General features: G+C 36.7%; 1 protein-coding gene and 1 long non-coding RNA gene across 3 annotated transcripts in view; one reads left to right on the plus strand and one right to left on the minus strand.

Annotated features, from left to right (window-relative positions):
* Positions 1-22,086, minus strand: part of UNC13C (unc-13 homolog C) — a 599,404-nt gene that overhangs the window by 79,486 nt on the left and 497,832 nt on the right. For both annotated transcript variants that reach the window (XM_044230120.1, XM_044230119.1), the window contains exons 27-28: positions 11,228-11,316; positions 5,606-5,755 (exon numbers count right to left, since the gene is read on the minus strand). In XM_044230120.1, the coding sequence (XP_044086055.1) occupies positions 5,606-5,755; positions 11,228-11,316 (239 nt within the window). The remainder of the gene's footprint in view (positions 1-5,605; positions 5,756-11,227; positions 11,317-22,086) is intronic.
* LOC122893237 lies at positions 7,647-14,662 on the plus strand. The gene is made up of 3 exons (XR_006381601.1): positions 7,647-7,728; positions 9,797-9,959; positions 14,609-14,662. It is a non-coding gene; the product is annotated as an uncharacterized LOC122893237 (long non-coding RNA).

The following is a 22,086-nucleotide window of genomic DNA, read 5'->3' on the forward strand; positions in this document are numbered from 1 at the left end:
TGATCAGAAATTCAAGTTTTTTAATACTGAGATCGATTGTTTGTTTGATTTAGATTTTATTTATTTGACAGAGAGAGAGCACAAGTAGGCAGAGCAGCAGGCACTGGGATCATGACCTGAGCCCGAGGGCAGTCATTTCACTGGCCACCCAAGCCACCCAGATGCCCCTCAATACTGAGATTTAAATATATGATTAGGCCTTTATAATTTTCAAATGTTAAATTTCATTTATCGAACAAAATACATAATATCAAAGATATGTTTCAACACATATATTTGACAATTTGTTATTTGGTAGAAAATGAATTCAGGGTCTCTAAGCTTAAATTGTTTCCTAAATTGACATCAAGGCCCTCAACATATATGATTTTCATCCACATTCCTAACTTCTATTTACTACATACCCCATATTCATGATACAGGCCAAACACCAAAGAAACATGCTTTCTTCACTACCTGACACTGCTCCAACATAAAAAAGATGCATGTAATTTTACTCAAGAGGCAAACCTTACCAGCTTTACTGATGTTGCAGTTTTACGGATAGACAATGAACATAGAACATTTTGTAAGTTTAGGTGTATAACGTAATGATTTGACATGTATATATAGTGTAAAATGATTACCACAGTAAATGTAGTTAACATCCATGACCTCAGACAGTTAACAGTTCTTGGAAGATCTATCCTACCTTCGGCAGTTATTAAATATACTATAAAAAACTGTTAATATAGTAATGGTGCTCTACATTACATTCCTACAACTTATGTATCTTCTAACTAGAAGTTCCTAAATTTGACTACTTTTACCCATTCTCCCCACTCCCCCCCACCTCTGGCAACTACTAATCTGTTCTGTTTCTCTAAGTTCAGTTTTGAAGATTCCAAATTTACCAGCTTTAATCGGTTTAAATTTATATTTCTTACAAATTCTTCTCAGCATGAGAATGACGATAACATCACCTATTTTTATATAACGCCTTAGTTTAAAAACCTCTTCTGGCAGATCTTTTTTTTTTGTTGTTTATTACTATACCCATTTTATAATCCAAAAACAGGTTCTGAAAAGTTAGGGTACTTGTCCAAGGAAGTGAAGCTAGTAAGTGAGGGCTGAAACATCCTCCAAATCCAGGGTGTCGTCCAATGCCCCCCTGCTGCCCTGGACAAATACGTTACTGTATGAAGACCCAGCGGTCTGTGAAGTCCCAGAGATGCACAGACATTTACTGAATGTGCTGTAATAGGACACTGAACTCTTTGAGGCACCTTTAGTTAAAGCTAATCCTGGGTATTTACCCCAAAGATACAGATGTCGTGAAAAGAAGGGCCATCTGTACCCCAATGTTTATAGCAGCAATGGCCACAGTCGCCAAACTATGGAAAGAACCAAGATGCCCTTCAACGGATGAATGGATAAGGAAGATGTGGTCCATATACACTATGGAGTATTATGCCTCCATCAGAAAGGACGAATATCCAACTTTTGTAGCAACATGGACGGGACTGGAAGAGATTATGCTGAGTGAAATCAGGAAATCAGTCAAGCAGAGAGAGTCAATTATCATATGGTTTCACTCATTTGTGGAGCATAACCAATAGCATGGAGGACAAGGGGCGTTAGAAAGTAGTAGGGAATTTGGGTAAATTGGAAGGGGAGGTGAACCATGAGAGACTATGGACTCTGAAAAACAGTCTGAAGGGTTTGAAGTGGCGGGGGGGTGGGAGGTTGGGGTACCAGGTGGTGGGTATTATAGAGGGCACAGCTTGCATGGAGCACTGGGTGTGGTGAAAAAATAATGAATAATGTTTTTCTGAAAATAAATAAATTGGGGGAAAAAAAAAAAACCTGTTTCGCAGAGGTCCTCATTAACTCCCTATAGTGCTGCTGAGTACTCTGTATGCTTTTGGACTCAGAAATTATAACTTGAATTCTGGTTTCTAACAGAGACAGAATTTATTATGTTAAATGCATGTGATTAATATATAAAGGCATGTGACATGTGAGAGGCAAAGGGAAAGATTTCCCAAATACACATTTATGTAAAATTACTTGACACTACTATATGCAGATTCCCTAGTATATGAAAAGGGAGAAGAGCCCCCTTTGGATGAAGAGGAAAGACGGGGCCCCTGTGCACAGCTGTGGAACATGTAGCCCCACTCTTTTGCATAACACTGTTGGAGGGCAGCAGCCACGATACCGACGTAGGGTAGAAACCAGCAGATGGATCATAGCCCAACAACAGGACCTAATCTCGGAGACATCCCTATGGTAATTTGAGACAAAACGAATCTGCCAGTTTTGTAGCAGATGTGTCATTTCCATTTTCAAAAGGTCCGAGTTTAAGAATTGACCTTGTTTTTATGGTTCGCTCATATACTTGGCATGCCAGCTAACTCGGCTGAGACTGGAATTGAACGAACAGGTATAAAATCCTTGACCTGTTTGCAGCTCTGCATGGGATTTCTGCCAGCTGGTCAAAGAGTTTACAGCTTGCTTTATAGAGTGGGGAGGTCTTGGTGAAGAAATGGAAACATAAAGAAATAAGATATTATATTTAGAGAACCTGTACATTTGTAACATAACACGATTTCTAAGGAGATTTTTCTCAAAGCTACCCTGAAGACACCCAGCCCTTTATTATTCATTTTAAATGAATGAACAGGAGATCTAGCAACTGCTTCCTTAATTTAGTCAGAGTTAACCAACAGCATAAGGCAAGCTGAAAAGCCTATATTTTGGAAACAGAGTTATCTAGGTTGGTTGACCACAGACCAATCAACCAGACAATTTTCAAATGCTGTGTATATCAGCTGGTAATAGGAATTTGTTGTCATACAGTTGATCAGATTTTTATGAAAACCATATCCAGGTGTCTTGCTCCCCTGAAATCCCTGTCCCTCATTTCCATGCCTCTAAGTCCTATCCACCTGGAAAGATCCAACCAAATGGAATGCCTATCAATGATCTGAACAAGGAATTAAAAGTTACTTATTGTGTTTATTGTGTTTACTTTTTGTGTTTACTTTTGTGTTTACTTTTTGTGTTTACTTTTTTTGTCTAACTTGTTAGTTCCCTGAGAACAGAACTAATATCTGACTTTTAAAAATCTCCCCTAACAAATGGCTTTAGGGTTACACATTTTTTATTAGCTCTGAGAATTTCTGCAACTCTTTATGCCTCCTGTCTCTTTCTAAAAATTTTAATCTTTCACAAATTTTTAAAGCTCAAAGGTTTTTTTGTATCTTTATATACTGTCCCTTTCTCCTATGAATTAGAAAAAGTTATATAGAAGATGATGTAATGATGTATAATTCTAAGTAGAAAATTAAATAAAAATAGAAATAGAAATAAAATAGAAACAGAAATTAAAATAATTTAAATACACTGGAAAAAAAAGGTCCACTGACTTTATGTATTAGCCCCATTTTACAGATGGTGTAATGAATTCAAGGTCTCTCAGCTAATAGTTGACAGTATTAGGATAAGTTAGAACTTTCTGTATGTTCTATAATGTTTGGCTACAATATATACAAAAATATGTAGTTTTGCTAATGATAAATGACATGTCTCCAAACTGCTGGCTGGAGGTCAAAAAACCAGAAGGCATTCTTCCAGTAGGAGTTTTTTGTGTTTTTTTTTTTTTAAGGTTTTATTTATCTATTTGACAGAGAGAGAGAGAGATCACAAGTAGGCAGAGGCAGGCAGAGAGAGTGGAGGAAGCAGGCTCCCTGCTGAGCAGAGACCCCGATGTGGGGCTCAATCTCAGGACCCTGAGATCATGACCTGAGCTGAAGGCAGCGGCTTAACCCACTGAGCCACCCAGGCGCCCCTTTCCAGTAGGAGTTTTAAGAGAATTGGCACTGTTTTGTCCTGCTCTCCATTCACTATCACACTCCTGACAAAGTGGTGGTATGTTTATATGATTTGATTCCATATTGGCCAGAGAAAAGGGCCATCTAATACAATAAAAACATGAAGGGATTGTGTAGGAAATTAGACGGTAAAAGTATACATTAAGAAACTAAGGAAGTGGGCGCCTGGGTGGCTCAATGGGTTAAGCCGCTGCCTTCAGCTCAGGTCATGATCTCAGGGTCCTGGGATCGAGCCCCACATCGGGCTCTCTGCTCAGCGGGGAGCCTGCTTCCTCCTCTCTCTCTGCCTGCCTCTCTGCCTACTTGTGATCTCCCTCTGTCAAATAAATAAATAAAATCTTAAAAAAAAAAAAAGAAACTAAGGAAGTGAGGAAGGTTTTCTGAGTTTCTGTCTTTTCTTCTACATCACTTGCCTACCTCCCTTCTGCTAAGCTATCTCCTAGATAGTTTCTCATAAAGAACAGAAAACTTAATTTGTCTACCAAATATTAAAATTAAAGTCATAAGAACATTAGTCTTGCTTATGCAGTAACACTATAAGGAAAGGGAAATGGAATTAAAATGTAAGTTATAGAATATGTCCTCCTTAATAATTCTTTGTTGCTTTTTCTTTAAAGAAAGGTACTGTATCCTTATTTATCGTGGTCCCTTTGGTATGAATTAATTTGCTGCAACAATATTAAATGAGGTAACTAACATGTGCAAACTACCATGTGTCACACTGGTCCCTTGATAGGTTTTTGAATTTTTTTTTTTACTTTTCTACCCTCAGTTTGGTGCTAAGTATCACTGTTTAAGAAAACATGTCTCCTGTGGACTCTGAGAAACAAACTGAGGGTTTTGGAGGGGTGGGGGATGGGAGGATGGGTGAGCCTGGTGGTGGGTATTAAGGAGGGCACAGATTGCATGGAGCACGGGGTGTGCATAATCAATGAGTTTTGGAACACTGAAAAAATTAAATTTTAAAAAATCTTAAAAAAAAAAAAAGAAAGAAAACATGTCTCTGGTTGTTTTACATCGTTGGTTCCCAAATGTGGACACATTTTAAAATATACGTGCCTAGACCCTACTCCAAACTTATAAAATTAGAGCTACTAAGAGTAGGGACTTAGTGGAAGCATTAAAAAACAAGAATTTTTGGTTAAGAACACTGTCTTAGTTGGTCACAAGGGTCTGCTTTTCCACTGCTATGAGACCATCATTTCCATCATGCAGGGACTTTGACTCTCTTTTTCATCACTACCTAGGGCCTAGAATAAAATTTGATAAAGATAGGTACTTAATAAATTATTGAAGGTTGAGTCAGGCACTCAACTTGTCTCTGAGCTGAATTAATTCTAGTCGTATTTGTGCTATTCTCTTCTTCAGGTTTGTGACATGAAATCAAGACATTCTGGACTTACCCCAGTCTTTTTTGATGTCCAAGAGGATGCAAAACAATGTCTTATCTGAGAAGCATCAAATCCTAACGCTCCTTCCCCTCAGAACACCATACTCGTTGGTTACCAGTATTTATTTCCTCTCCATTTTTTTCCTTTCCTGCATGAAGTCATTCCTACTTTTTTCTCATCAGGTAACGAACTAGAAGTCTTTTCCTTTTTAATGAATTATTATATTTCTGTAGAAAACTTTTTAAAACTATCTTATGTAGAGGAAAACAACTTTTTCCTTAACCCCTATCAATCAAATTGAGGGTAGTGGTTAAAGAGAAAACCAGGTGGAAGACTTACGTTTTGTCCAAGAAGTCCATGAGGGTTCTTAATACAATCTCTGCATTCATTGCTGCACTGTTCTTATTTGAGGCAGTATTTCCATTTGTTCTCATTTGGTTTAGTTCAAAACTCATCTGTTTTATACACTCTTCAATGATAAGCTGGAAACTAAAAATAAGGAATATAAATTCTGAAATAAAAGCAAGCATTTATGACTTCTTTGTCTGTGTCAGTTTAATTCAACTCTGGGAGTCTGATTGGCTCCAAATGGTGTGTATTCCCTTGCTGCTTAGTCTTCAGACTTCTGGTCTGAAGGAGGAAATCTTACTTGGGACCCATATATATAAAGCAGATAAAAGGAATGCTCTTTGGGTTGAATTAATTTGAGTGGGGGTTCATGCGGCCCCCATCTCTCACAGTAATAGTTGAGATGTTCCTCTGAGCACTGTTTGGGAAAATGACCGCTCTTGAAAGATTCTCAGCATGTAGGTACACATTCTTCACTTAGTATCTGGGACTCCATACCCTCTTGGCTTCCCTCTAACCTCATTGGCTATGCTTCTTTCTCTATTACTTGACCTCTAACAACTGGAGTTTGTGGCCCGACTTAGCAAATGAAAAGTCAGGATACCCAGGTAATTTGAATTTCAGATAATGAATTATTCTTTAGTACAGGTATTTCCCAAGCAATGTTTCAGACATATGTATACTAAATATATCCACTGTTTATCTGATATTCGGATTTAATTGTGTATATCTTGTATTTCATCTGGCAACCCTACACTATAATCCTCTATGCTGGATAATTGGATCACTCTATTTCTCCATCAAATAGAGTTTTTGTTTTTTTGGTTTTTTTGTTTTGTTTTGTTTTTGTTTTTGTTTTTTTAAATTGTATCTAGTTTCATGGCTTTCACACCATCAATACACTGGTAATTCCAAAACACATCAGCAGACCTGACTTCTAATGTGAGCTCCATGCCTATAAAAGCTTTCTACTTAGAAGTCTAATGAATTTCTCTCATACCCAATATCCACTAGCAAATCATTATAAAGTATCCTAAATCTTAGTGTTCTTAGAAATCTCTGAGGATATTCTTACCTCATGGCCACTATTATGTTCCCTCCTCCATGAAATTTCTTATGGGTCTCTTGACCTCAATTATTTCAGGCATATGCACAATGTGAGGTCTTAGGTCTTTTTGAACTCAGTCTGAAATGACATTTCTATCATGCACCATTCCCTTGCAGTTCTTTTTTTTTTTCTTAATTGCATGCATGCATATGTGTGTGTGTATAGTAATTATTTGACACATTGCATATTCTTTATTCTTTATTTGTTCATTGCCTGTTGCCCAAATAGAATGTAAACTTCATGAGGGCAGGGACTTTTTTTTTTACTTCTTTTAGTGCTATATAGCCACACCATGGAAAAAGATGAACAAAGAGGTTGCTCAAGAAAAAAATGGCTGAATGTATCAAGGACTCTCCTCCTTCCACCCACTTTTATTATCTCACCACTCTGAGAATCTAAATAACTCTGTGAAAAGTAATCTTTAGCATTCTTTTTCATCCTTTATATCCTTTACAAAAGTAGGCAATTTAAATAATGGAGACTCATCATTGCCACCATTTCTCTATTTTATCTGTCACCTTCATATTTCCAACAAGAGGAGTAATTATAACAGATATACAGGCAGGCAGGAAAAAAAACATTTAGGAGAATGGGGATAAATGAAAGCTTGGGAAACAGTTCTGTCACTAGAATGTTGATAATTAAAAGGGAAGAGTCCATCTTATAAAGTACTGAAATCAAGTCCGTCCCTTCTTTCTCCACACACAAAGATTATAGGGTTCATACTATTTGGCAAGTATCCAACTGTACAAATTCCTAAAATTTTATATAGAAGTTTAGTAATTTTCACTATATAGTGTTTCCATTATTAAGTAGAAAGAATATAAATATTTATCAATGCATGCATGCATTCTACAAATATTTAAAATACTATGTGTCTCTTTCAGATTCAGGTCCAAAGGAATCCAGATGTGTGAACATTTGGCTTTGATCTGGCTAAGCCTGCCTTTGGATTTTTGTCAGGCAGTGGTTATGGACGAAGGTAGTATCGGGCATGGTGGAGAAGGTGAGAAATTTAAGTGGTAGTGTGTGTATTTATTGAGGACTGAGGTGGTAAATACTTGGGACAATAGAAAAGAAAGGTACATAATGTTGGAAAACCTGAACTAGTTTGATTCCCACTGGGTCATCAATGATCCTGCTGACTATAGTAACAATAACCTTTGAAATAGCTACTTTCTTTTGCACTGATTGTCAAATCAGTGTATTAGGGTGGAGGATAGACTGAGCAGAAGGTATGACAGTCATGTTACAAGAATGTTTAAATGAGTTCTCCTCCAACAGGTGAACTCCCACTGGAAGCCAGCTCTGTGTGTGTGAGATCACATATGTAGAGGAAAGGTTATCAGTATATCAGAGATAATGACATTTTATTTTAGCATTAATTCAGGGTCAATCAATTTTTGGTAAATTTGTCCAAAATACTTTTTCTCTATCCACTTCTTAGTTGGAGAGGTCTTTAGCAATCAGCTTGAATAAAAGTGGTACCAGTTAATATTGATGGATTTTGTGAGCACTCATGAAACCAAATACTAAAGGGAATATTCCTAGGAAATGTTCCTGAATTCTTTATATAACCCAGCTAGCCCCTGGTACCAAAGGCATCATTAAAAGAAATGTAGTGGGCGCCTGGGTGGCTCAGTGGGTTAAGCCGCTGCCTTCGGCTCAGGTCATGATCCTAGAGTCCTGGGATCGAGTCCCGCATCGGGCTCTCTGCTCAGCAGGGAGCCTGCTTCCTCCTCTCTCTTTGCCTGCCTCTCTGCCTACTTGTGATCTCTGTCTGTCAAATAAATAAATTAAAAAAAAAAAAAAAAAGAAAGAAATGTAGTAAATAAAAAGCCAAAGTCCAAAGTGTAAGCAAAAACCGAAGTGGCACCAGTTTTGAAAAATGTACGAACATCTTTATGAACATCTTTAAGAGATCACTGAAATGACATCACTTAGTTTCAGTCACAAGTGGGTACTCCGTGATAGGTCAAGAACCCAGAAACCCAGGTTTCAGATGTGTGATTTGGGTCTGCGCTGGCTGTCCTGTGATGTGCAATTATCCTCCCAGCAACACACGTTAGGATTATTTAATTGTGGGTTTTAAGAACACCAGATCAAATAGGTTTGGGACAATTAATTATGCACTTAATTTTAAAGTTCTAAGCTGCTAATTAAGACTCTAAAGAGGGTAGATTCAGACTAAAATGATCCAGTTTGATTTCACAGCATGGTCACCCTGAGCATTACAGACTTGCTCCCTACCCTGTGTGTGTGTGTGTGTGTGTGTGTGTGTGAGAGAGAGATGTAGATCTGGGTAGTTGTGGGAGAAATAAATTGATACCAACAGATATATAATAATCATTCTTTTTATAAAAAAAGCAGGGCATGTGGGTTGTTTATTCCAATAATCCTAGCCCTAATTGCACAAAATATTTTTTAAAGATTTTTTTTTTAAATTTATTTATTCAACAGTCAGAGATCACAAGCAGGCAGAGAGGCAGGCAGAGAGAGAGGAAGGGAAGCAGGCTCTCTGGTGAGCAGAGAGCCCGACGTGGGGCTCGATCCCAGGACCCTGGGATCATGACCCGAGCCGAAGGCAGAGGCTTTAACCCACTGAGCCACCCAGCCGCCCCTAATTGCACAAAATATTAAATTCGTTCCTATATTTTAAAATATAATGAAGCCATAGTACAGGGTAATGAGGAGTTTCATATCTAGGTTAAAATGGCTGGCTTCATAGGAGCAAAATACCTCCAGTGCCCTTCTAAGAGCACCATTCCTTATTTTATAACTGAAGTTTGCGTAAATTTTTTAAATCATAATTCCTATTTCAGCCTTTGTAACCTGAACTCCCTTTCATTAAACAAAACAGAACAAAACAAAATCTTTTTAAAAAACAATTTTTTCCTAAGGATGACTTGACTATTTACAGAAAGTAATTTGAATATGCTTTTTCTATTTCTATTCTGATTACTATTCTGTTTAGTCATCTTATTTCCCAGGAGGTTCTGAACACCCCTTGCTCTCCCCAACACCTTTTTATTTTCCCTGACTTTGCTAAATAACCTCTATTTTTGCCTTTCCAGCTGAAGGCAACAGTCTTTTGCTAACCACATATTAATTCACAACTACAATGAAGAGAGGTAAGGCTGAACTGGCTGACCAAAGGCCCCATCAACTAAGTGTCACTCGAGTCAGAGTCAAAGAGCTCCCATGTCTCTGGGACAATGTCTACATTTCCACCTCCAGGTAAACAGAACCTTCAAATTGCTTATTAACATCTAGGCCAAGTAAGCAGACTCATCCAGTTCAGCTAAAAACATGAAACAGAAGGCAGAGCAGTCACCCTGAACTCAATGCATAAGGCTATCTCTGGCTGGTCACCTATGAAGGTGGGCTGTATAAAGACAATGAACATCCCCCTGATAATAAAGAAAAGGCCAGTATGGGAATTTTTTTTTTTTTTTTTTTTTTTACTTTGCATCATTTTTCTTGCGCAACCTCTTTGTTCATCTTGTTCCGTGGTGTGGCTATATTGCTATATTTGAAAAAATCTACATGAGGCTTTTAGTGTCTTTTTCTTTTCAGTCTTTCGGATATAAATGTAGCATATCTAATCAATAAGTGTTTATTAAGCATGTATGTTTCCAAAATCCATTAATAAATGATGAGTGGTGTTCAAAGAGATAGCTAGCCTTCACCATTAGAGCAATTTTTATAGTATCACTTGAGAACTGAACACAATAAGTCAACATTTATTGAACTAATATTTAAAGCAAATTCTATATGAAATTAATAAACCTCTCCAAAGATGTGTTTGCTTTTCTGTTAATTCTAACATTTGATGATGATATAATGGCCTTTTCATATAGGACCAAAGTGAAGTTTATCTCAGATGAATTGTTCCTTCCTTAGAGCCACACTATATACAAAGTTAATTTTTTAAAAATACAAAAAAAGAATTTGCCAGTACTCTCCCATGAGGTAATTACATTAAGATTCCTAAGCCCTAAAACCTAGAACGGGGACTTAATTAGGTTATGGGGTTGGATTCAGTTATTTGGAAGTTCAACTACATTGATATAAATGGCCTAAAGGCAAGTCAGTCTTCTTTCGTATGTAAAGATTTTCTCCGTGCCTTTCTCCCTCCCTCCCTTTCTTTGAACAGCCAATTGCTAAGCTCTAAACACTAGAATTTCATGTAGGAAAGAGGCATGTGGTTTTTGCCCTTAAGAAGTATACCAGTAAAGTCAGGGAGACGGGCAAGTAACCCAGAATTTAAAGCATAGTGTTGTATGTGCTACCCAACTGAAGGATTATACCGAGTTCTGGGGAACATGTAGCAAGACATCAGGTTATTGTGCAGTTGTGAAAGATTGGTCAGATGAGCTAATGCCTGGATAGATTCTTGAAGTTAAATGAACTTACCTGTCAAAGGAGAGAAACAGCACTGAAAGCATGATTACTATTAGCTGAAACCTAACACAGTTGGTTAGTAACTACTCAGGTCAACTTACCTTTCACCGTAAGTGATGCTGAGCTCATCCAGAACCCCACTGAGTTTAACCTGAAGTTCTTTCAGAATAGTACTAGCTTCAGGATCTAGCTGCAGAGAGACCATAAACAGTATTAATCTGGAGTTCTGAGAAAGCATGCTTTTGTTTCTCCTACAATGTTTTGCTTGTTACAAGGCAAATTTCAAACAACAGAACATATATACCTTCTTTCCGTTCCTTTTTTCGATCTTTGAATTCAACTGAAAAATTTAGGAAATTCTTGATATATATGAAAAAAAATTGATCGAAATGCATGGCATGCTTAGAAATAAGAACTACATAGCAAAGCCTTTGTTGGTTACAGCAATGGGATGCAAGGCATGACAAGATAATCTCTGGAACACAGTGACTTCATAACTTTGAAAGTATATCATATAATACATTAGTCGAATACACATGTTGCTTCAAAATGTATTTCAATCCTTGGGACGCCTGGGTGGCGCAGTTGGTTGAACGACTGCCTCCGGCTCAGGGCGTGATCCTGGAGTCCCGGGATCGAGTCCCACATCAGGCTCCCAGCTCCATGGGGAGTCTGCTTCGCTCTCTGACCTTCTCCTCACTCATTCTCTCTCTCACTGTCTCTCTCTCTCAAATAAATAAAATAAAAAATCTTTTAAAAAAAATGTATTTCAATCCTTAATATCCCTGTAAATACACAGGCCCATTACAAATTTAAAAAACAGTAAGAAAAAATAATTTTTGAGTATTCCATTATAGCTTATTTTAAGGCATTTTTATATATGCCTTCAACTATGAAGACAACTTCATAGTTGTCTAACTATACTGTCTAACTATGACATTAAAAGAATAGGAAAAATAAATTATCCAAGTCCTCTAATGTTTCTCTGAGGTGATAGGCCTGACTTTTCTTCCTCAATGCCAATTTGCAGTTCAGAATTCAAGATCCAGTGTTTCTCATTTTGTTTTCATTTTTCTTTAAGAATTCAAATATTTATAGTTTGAAGTTAAACTTTTGAGCAAATTTAGGGTCAAAAGAAAAAATAATGAAATCAAGATAACATATCTGAAGCTTATTTTTCCAATGCAAACTTTAAAAGGCACCTATTCTTTTTACTTTGTTTTTAGTTCTTAAAATAATGTTAATGATTACAAAAAAACCTGTACTATGCATAAACATAAACAAATACATCAGTCTATTAACTGACAGAATTTTTTTTGTAATTAAAGTTCAGGATCAACCGAAACTCTACTAGCACTTTAGAAACTTATTCTGTTCATTAAGTGTGTTTTTGCAAACTAGTTGTCAAAAAAAAAGAATGACTTGTAAGAGACGCATTGTCGCAAGTTGATAGGAATTCATGTAAAGCAATCTAGAATATTCTTTGAAATTTAAGTCATCCTTCCTTTGAATCTTTAGAAATTATTTTCCTGCCAAGGAAAATATATATAATTCTTGTATAAGAATCTATAATTCTTATATAAGCTGATCTACTATTGAAAAGTAGGGATAGGATAAAGCCTACTTTTGGGAGTAGAACAAATTAAAGGAGGACTTAGTATCAACAGGAGAACCTAAGAAGGACAGTAAAAATGCAGGACCCAATAGCAATTTAAACTCCTGGGAGCAAGCCTAAGACCAATCAATTAATGTCCCAGTATACACTGGTCATTAAGTACTGTAATCCTCCAGGAGTGTTTTCTAGTACTAAGAAAATGTTAGGAAGAAGTAATATTTATATATCTCAACAAGCTTGTATTAACACAACTAAAAACACTTGAATGGAAATAAAAAACTGCATTTGGCATCTAATTGTTGATTATATCAGACAAATCCTTGATGTCAGCTTTGACTCAAAATCAGGTGGTTTCCACATTGGTTAGTTTCTCTGCCCTTATAGAGCTGATGTGATTCTTCTGGACTTTATCTTTTTTCTGTCCCTATCAACAGACAGGGTCCCAGCTCTTACCCACAGCACACAAGCCAGTATAACAAATATTAATTTCTCTAGGAGTTGGAAAATTGGACTATCCTTGAGTCTCATACTTTCTAAGAGTTCCATTAAGCTATAACTGGTTGTAAGGCAGTGATTCAGAAAGACAATTAGAAGGTATGTACTTTAAAAAGACATTTACAGGCATTTAAAACACAAATAGCCTAATAAACCTTAAATCCTCGAACTTCAACCAGGAAGACATTTGTGGATTTCCTGTCCTAATCCTAGGGAACCAGGCAGCCTGGGTTTTTTTTTTTTAATTGTCTTGCCATTGACCTAGTAGCAATTTTAACCTGATTTCATTTGGGTAAGATTGTGAGGGAATAAGAATGAGAGAGAAGCCCTTCCATCATTTTCTTCAGGCTCCCCGCTCTTTGGTAAGCCACTTGGGGTGACAGATGGTAGTTCCCCACTAACACATTTCTCCAAGGAAATGGCTATGAGAGTAGAGTTTTCTTTAAGAAATGGGGTTACTTCTTATTTAAAAGGTGTGCTTAGTTTTCCTCTTAGTTTGATATATATTGATGGTTTTTTCACTTGTTAAGATAATGACTTTAAAGTCATAAACAAAGAATAGGTAGGTCAGTTGATGAGATTATGCTATTTTCCCATAAATTATTTTAGTCCACCTTTGGTATTTTGTGAATGGAAATTTCTTATCAAATAATTGGCCGTTGCTTGAAAATCTGAAACTGTCAAATCTGCAGCAATTTCAATATTGGATGACAGTTTCCATTTCCTAAGAGAAGCTTAAGTTTCTAAGTAGGTGGAGACAAACACCTCTGTCATGTAACCCAGTCCAAAAAAAAAAAAAAGGAAAGTCTTAGTTAAGTACTCGATGTTTATCTGATCCAAATCATACCATTAAACCACTGAAACAGAATTCAGTATTATGAAGCTAAATTGAAGGTCTTTTGTAATAATAACTGTTATAAATATCATACTCGTGTAGTTATAAAACAATCTCTTTAGGCAGAAAAGTAACCAATTTTTGAATTCTGCATTTCTTTATGTGTCTGTATTGGAGAAATTTTCCTTGTTACTACAAACTTCCTAAAGTTTGTAAAGAATAATAACTTGGGCTGTCAGGCTTTATTACCTAAATTACCCACAGCTTGTTATAGAAATTATTGGCTACTTTGAAAAGGTAAAAGACTACCTGATTTTTATTTCCTCCAAGATTTAAAACTTAGCTAGGTTCTAACTGTAATATGGTATCAAATAACAAAATTAACTTGCATTTTTGTAGTGTTGTTTAGTTATTAAAAGCACACAAACACACACACACACACACACACACAAACATGAAAAAAAACCAAAAACAAACAAACAAAAAAAAAAACAAAGAAACCAAGCATTCAAAGTAACAGTTATTTACTGTCCACAGAAACCTGGCCACACAGAAAAGGCGGCAAAACATATTCAGGACACTAAATGAGAAGAACATGCAGCCAAGAATACTTTATCCTGCAAGGCTGACATTCAAAAATGGATGGAGAGATAAAGAGCTCCAAGACCAGCCAGACTTAAAAGAGAATGTGACCACCAAGCTGTCACTACAAGAAATATTAAGGGGGGGTGGTTTATAAAAGAAGAAAGAACGCAAGGGTGATATAGAACACTAATTTATGGAGACAAACTATAGAAACAAGGACTTCACAGGCAACATGATGTCAATAAAAACATATTTTCCAATAGTCACTCTCAATGTGAATGGCCTAAATGCTCCCATAAAATGATACAGGATTGCATACTGAATGAAAAGACAGGACCCATCCATATGCTGTCGACAAAAGAACTATTTGGAACCTAAAGATACATCCAGACTGAAAGTGAAGGGATGGAGAAGTATCTTTCATGCCAACAGGCCTCAAAAGAAAGCTGGGGTAGTGATTCTCACATCAGATAAATTAAATTTCAAACTAAAGACTATAGTCAGAAATAAGGAAGGACACTACATCATTCTTAAAGAGTCTATCCACCAAGAAGATCTAATAATTATAAATATTTATGCTCCCAATATGGGAGCAGCCAACTGCATAAGCCAACTGTTAATCAAGATAAGGAGTCAGACTGATATGAATACATTAATAGTAGGGGATCTTAACACACCACTATCAGTAATAGATCATCCAAGCATAAAATCAATAATTAAAACAGAACATTGAATGACACATTGGACCAGATGGACCTTATAGATATATACAGAACATTCCATCCTAAAACAGCAGAATACTCATTCTTCTCAAGCATACATGGAACTTTCTCCAGAATAGACCACATACTGGGTCACAAACCACAGCTCCAATACCAAAAGATTGAGATTATTCCCTGCATATTCTCAGACCACAATGCTTGGAAACTAGAACTCAGCCACAATAAAAAGTTTGGAAGGAATTCAAACTCTTGCAAGCTAAAGAACACCCCGCTTAAGAATGTTTGGGTCAACCAAGAAACCAAAGAAGAACTTAAACAATTCATGGAAACCAATGAGAATGAAGACACATCAGTCCAAAACCTATGGGATATGGCAAAGGCAGTCCTAAGGGGAAAATACATAGCCATCCAAGCCTCCCTCAAAAAAATTAAAAAGTCCAGAATACAGCAGCTCTCTTTACACCTTAAAGAACTAGAAAGTCAATAACAAATTAAGCCAACCCCACACACAAGAAGGGGACTAATCAAGATTAGAGCAGAGATTCATGAGATAGAAACTAGAGATATAGTAAAACACATCAATGAAACTAGAAGTTGGTTTTTGAAAGAATCAATCAGATTGATAAACCACTGGCCAAACTAATCCAAAAGAAAAGAGAGAGGACCCAAATTAATAAAATTATGAATGAAAAGGGAGAGATTATGACTAATGCTAAGGAAATAGAAACAATCATCAGAAATTATTATCAACAGTTATATGTCAATAAGTTAAGCAGCCTCGAAAAAATGGATGCATTTCTGGAAACCTATAAACTTTCAAAATTGAATCAGGAAGAAACTGACAATCTGAATGGACAAATAACTAGTAATGAGATTGAAGTAGTCATCAAAAGCCTCCCAAAAAACAAGAGCCCAGGACCTGACAGATTTCCTAGAGAATTCTACCAAATGTTCAAAGAAGAAATAACACCTATTCTCCTTGAAGCTGTTTCAAAAAATTGAAGCCAAAGGAAAACTTCCAGACTCTTTCTATCAAGTCAGCATTAACCTGATCCCAAACCAGGCAAAGACCCCACCAAAAGGAGAATTTCAGACTCATATCCCTGATGAATATGGATGCCAAGATTCTCAACAAGTTCCTAGCAAATAGGATCCAACAGCACATTAAAAAGATTATCCATGATGACCAGGTGGGATTGATCCCTGGGATGCAAGGGCAGTTGAACATTCGCAAATCCATCAATGTGACAGAACAAATCAATAAGAGAAGAACCACATGGTCCTCTCAATTGATGCAGAAAAAGCATTAGACAAAATCCAGCATCTGTTCCTGATTAAAACACTTCAAAGTATAGGGACAGAGGGAACATTCCTCAACTTCTTAAAATCTACCTATGAAAAACCCACAGCAAGTATCATTCTCAATGGGGAAAAGCTGACAGCCTTCCCTATGAGATCAGGAACAAGACAGGATGTCCACTCTCACCATTGTTGTTCAACATAGTACTAGAAGTCCTAGCAACAGCAATCAGACAACAAAAAGAAATAAATGGTACTCAAATTGGCAAAGAAGAAGTCAAACTCTGTCTTCACAGATGACATGATACTTTATATGGAAAACCCAGAAGACTCCACCCCCAAACTACTGGAACTCATACAGCAATTCAGTAATGTGGCAGGATAGAAAATCAATGTACAGAAATAAGTTGCATTCTTAATCACTAACAATGAAAATACAGAAAGGAAAATTAGAGAATCAGTTCCATTTACTATAGCACCAAGAACCATAAGATACCCGGGAATAAACCTAACCAAAGAGGTAAAAGATTTGTACTCAAGGAACTACAGAACACTCATGAAAGAAATTGAAGACGACCCAAAAAAGATGGAAGAGCATTCCATGCTTATGGATTGGAAGAATAAACATTGTTAAAATGTCTACACTGCCTAGAACAATCTATACTTTCAATGCCATCCCGATTAAAATTTCACCAATATTTTTCAATGAGCTGGAACAAACAATCCTAAAATCTGTATAGAACTAAAAGAGACCCCCAGTTGCTAACGAAATGTTGAAAAAGAAAAACAAAACTGGGGGCACCGTGTTGCCTGATTTTCAAGCTTTACTACAAAACTGTGATCACCAAGACAGCATGGTACTGACACAAAAACAGACACGTAGACCAGTGGAACAGAGTAGAGAGCCCAGATATGGACTGGCAACTTTATGGTCAACTAATCTTCGACAAAGCAGGAAAAAATACACAGTGGAAAAAAAGAGTCTCTTCAATAAATGGTGCTGGGAAAATTGGACAGCTACATATAGAAGAACGAAACTCGACCATTCTCTTACACCATACATAAAGATAAACTCGAAATGGATAAAAGATCTCAACATGAGGCAGGAATCTATCAAAATCTTAGAGGAGAACATAGGCAGTAATCTCTTTGACTTTGGCTGCAGCAACTTCTTTCAAGACACATCTCTCTAACGGCAAAGGAAACAAAAGTGAAAATGAACTTTTGGGACTTCATCAAGATCAAAAGCTTTTGCACAGCAAAGGAAACAAAGAGGCAACCCATGGAATGGGAGAAGATATTTGCAAATGACAGTACAGAAAAAAGGCTGATAACACTCAACAGATTATCACATCAAAAAATGGGCAGAAGACATGAACAGACACTTCTGCAAAGAAGAGTTACAAATGGCTAACAGACACATGAAAAAATGTTCATCATCATTAGCCATCAGGGAGATTCAAATTAAAATCACATTGAGGTACCACATTACACCAGTCAGAATGGCCAAAATCAATAAGACAGTAAACAACAAGTATTGGAGAGGATGTGGAGAAAGGGGAACCCTCTTACACTGTTGGTGGGAATGCAAGTTGGTGCAGCCTCTTTGGAGAACAGTGTGGAGATTCCTTAAGAAATTATAAATAGAGCTACCATATGACCCTGCCATTGACTACAGGGTATTTACCCCAAAGATACCGATGTAGTGAAAATAAAGGTCATTTGTACCCCAATGTTCATGGCAGCAATGGCCACAGTCACCAAACTGTGGAAAGAGCCAAAATGGTCTTCAACAGACAAATGGATAAAGAAGATATGGTCCATGTTTACAATGGAGTAGTATGTATTATGTATGTATATATATCAGAGTGTGGTGATGGAGATCAGAAAGGATGAATACCCCAATTTTTTATCAACCTGGATGGGACTGGAGGAGATTATGATGAGTGAAATAAGTTAAGCAGAGAGAGTCAATTATCATATGGTTTCACTTACTTGTGGAGTATAAGGAATAACACGGAGGACATGGGGAGATGGAGAGGAGAAGTGAGTTGGGGGAAATCGGAGGGAGAGATGAAACATGAGAGACTGCGAACTCTGAGAAAAACTGAGGGTTTTGGAAGGGGGTTGGGGGTTGGGTGAGCCTGGTGGTGGGTATTAAGGAAGGCACATATTGCATGGAGCACTGGGTGTGGTGCATAAACAATTTTAAAAAAGTAAAAACAAAACAAAAGTAACAGTTATTAAATTTATTCTAATGAGAAACTGAATTACCATGTGTACCTAAACAACTTCCCTGGCAAAAAATGAACAATAAATGGCTCCACATTGAAAATTTAAGAATACGAAGTCAAAATGTGAATTTACAGTAAAACTTTCAAAACAGATCTTAACCACTTTCCATGAAGGGTTTTAGAATCCCAAAATCAAGGCTGGTAACATGCAGGTAACACCACTGAGCTGTGATAATAAAAATTACTTGTCTGGAAGAGATAGCCAGCATGCAAGTTATCTTTTAAGTTCTTTTTCCTTAAGACCTACTTTTTTTTTCCTTTAAAAGACAATTTACCTATCACCTCAATTTTCCCTCCTCCCCATGTTTCTGGCCCCACGCAGTTAGGAGCTCTAACTTCTGCACCAACTGTGCTGTCGACTACAATGCTTTATACGACTCTCTTTTTTAATTGTTCTCTGATTAATATCTTCCACTGAAATCTATCTTTCTTAACTGTCCATCCTGGGTGTCGGTCCCACCAAATATTTGAGGAAGTAGATGAGGGCCGAAAGAAGCATGAAAATTTTCCCTCAACGGAAATCCTGATATCCAGAGTGCTCCTTTTCTTGGAGTCATAATTTGCATTGACTATTAATAGAATACTTTTGCGTTTGAAATGTTTCATTCCTTAGCAACCATATATTCTGGAGTTACAAACTCAGTCCTGATTTCAAATTTTTGTCTTATTGTCAGACCAAGTCAGATTATGTCTTGATACTCAGCTGGTTCTAAAAATACTATTACCATATCCACTCTGCATGTTTTGTTTGTTCATTTTTTACCAGCATGAAGTCTCTCCCTAAAGGATATAAAGGGAGTAAATGTTTCACTCTCTTAAAATAGCAACTGTATATCCAACCATCAAACTCTTGCTAGAGATGTAACTAGTCAGTTGGAAAGAGGCATTTAAACTCTTTCTAAAGCTCAACACAAACTCCTGAAAATTAAATCTTTGTGGGAAGGAAGATATTTTGTGTGAATTTGATTCCTTTTCTCCATTTTTCACTACTATCTCATTTCCTTTCTGTTGTTTACAGTTTACTAGGTTATTTTTCCTCCTGCTCAGCTCAGCAGTGTTAGAGTTACCTTATTTGCTTCCCGAAAGCAGTACAGAGCAGGGAGACTAATTACTCCCTGAGCCTCATCTACACAGGGTCTAAAATTTGATCATCAGACTGATGGATTTTACACTCTGAAGATTTTTGCAGAAAAATCCTTTAATAAATGCAAATTTCATAACTCTTTCTATGAAAAAGAAAGTCTCATTTCCAAGAAAAACACTGTTCAACTTGAGCTCTTGGTTCTTCCTGTTGGATTTTAACCCATCAAATATCCCCTTCTATTTTCCATCCCTCTATCTTTACCTCTATGACCACATCCTGTTAAGTGTGCTCAAACAGTATTTTGTTAAAATAATAAAAAAAGAACAATTTAAAAAATAAAACCCCAACTTATATTGTACTGTCTTCTAATCAACATCTTGTTAGTAATTTTTTTCTTCTCTTGACCAAATTGTTCAGTCTCCTTATTTCTTAAATATTTAACTATGCTAGTATAGTTTCTGCTGAGTACAACACTGAAATTTTCACATATAGATCACCAGTGATCTCTTAATTGTGATTTCCAGTGACTTTATTCAGCCCATTCATGCTGCATTCACTTTTGCTTTCTCAGGCTCTTTATTCCTTGTTTCTGTAGAGACTACCTTCTCCTCGTTCTATTTTTCTGCCTATCATTTGTCTCTGACTTTCATTCTTCTTTGTACTCCTTAGATATAAATATTTTCCCTTTCTCATCTACTCTTTTTTTTTACTCTATTGTCTCTTCTTGAGCAATCACACCCATGCCTATGTCTTTAACTCCCATCCCTGTGTTAGCAACCCCCTGAATCTGTATCTACAGCTTTAACAGGGGTCTGAGCATCATGTCTATATTCTCCCATGCCTATCCACCTTTTCTACATGGATGACCTAAATGTCAACATATCAAAAAGTGAACTTATTACCTATCCACCCATAACTTATGTCTCTGATTGATTGATAGCATACAGTTGTTTAAGGCAGAAATCTGAAAATCATCTTTGATTCCTCTTTGCCTTCTACCTTCCACATTCCCTTGGATACCAAATATGATGATATCTATGAAATATTTTCTCTATCTGTCCTCTCCTTTTTAATTTATGATGCAGAATTTTTCTCATCTAGATTATAATGCAATTATCTCAAAATTGTGTTGTTTCCTTTTTTATTCTATCCTCCTAACTATACCTAGAGTTGTTTTAATGAAGGCTAACCCTGCTACCTCACCAGTTGGCTTTCAACAAAGGAAGTGCTTCAAACAATTTATTATAATCTTATCTGGGGTGTGCTTTTTTTTTTTTTTAATATAACTTCTCTCCAACCCTTCTATGTGATCAGAATTTATCCATCCTAAAATGGTCAGCTCAACTTACAATATATGATTGAGGAATCACTGAACATTCCCTAGTGAATCCAGCAGGAAATTGCTCTCCTTGAAATGTCCTAAATCACTTTGTAGAGATACGGCATTCAGCATGGGTCCTATGGTACATTGTCTGAAATTTAAAAACGTACATGGTCTTCTGTATTTAAAAAAAAAAAAAAAAAAATGTGTCCTAGCTCCACCCATGCTACCCTGGGGTCTTTTTTTTTTTTTTTTTCCTTTTTTATTCCTCCTAGAAGAGACTCTCTCCCAAGAACTTACAAAATAAGACCATTTTAAGAAATAGACTATGACATTTTCTTTATGCCATTCAGGTTTGCATGAACTGTTGTGGTAGAGTATCAGTTATATAAATTAATGCTTCTAACTTCTGGTTTCAAAAGTTGAACGTCAGTAGCTGTCTCTCATCCTAACTAAAGCAAGTATGTGGTAAATCCAACTGTCACAGTGCTTCAAATCAACTAAATGCCTTTGAGATATGTTAAGGTAGGTTCTTCAGCCTAGACAACTGAAGGGGGGAAAATGCCTTTCCTTTTTCTCTGTACTGGGGAAAAAATGATAAACTTGTGTGAGTAACATGACATTAGTTTCTCTTAACTGGAAGTTTTTTCTGTCTTACCTATAGACTATGCCTCTCCTCTTTGGATTGCTAATAAGATTGTCCTTATAAC

Source organism: Neovison vison, chromosome 13 (assembly GCF_020171115.1).
Source record: "Neovison vison isolate M4711 chromosome 13, ASM_NN_V1, whole genome shotgun sequence".
Classification (NCBI taxonomy): domain Eukaryota; kingdom Metazoa; phylum Chordata; class Mammalia; order Carnivora; family Mustelidae; genus Neogale; species Neogale vison.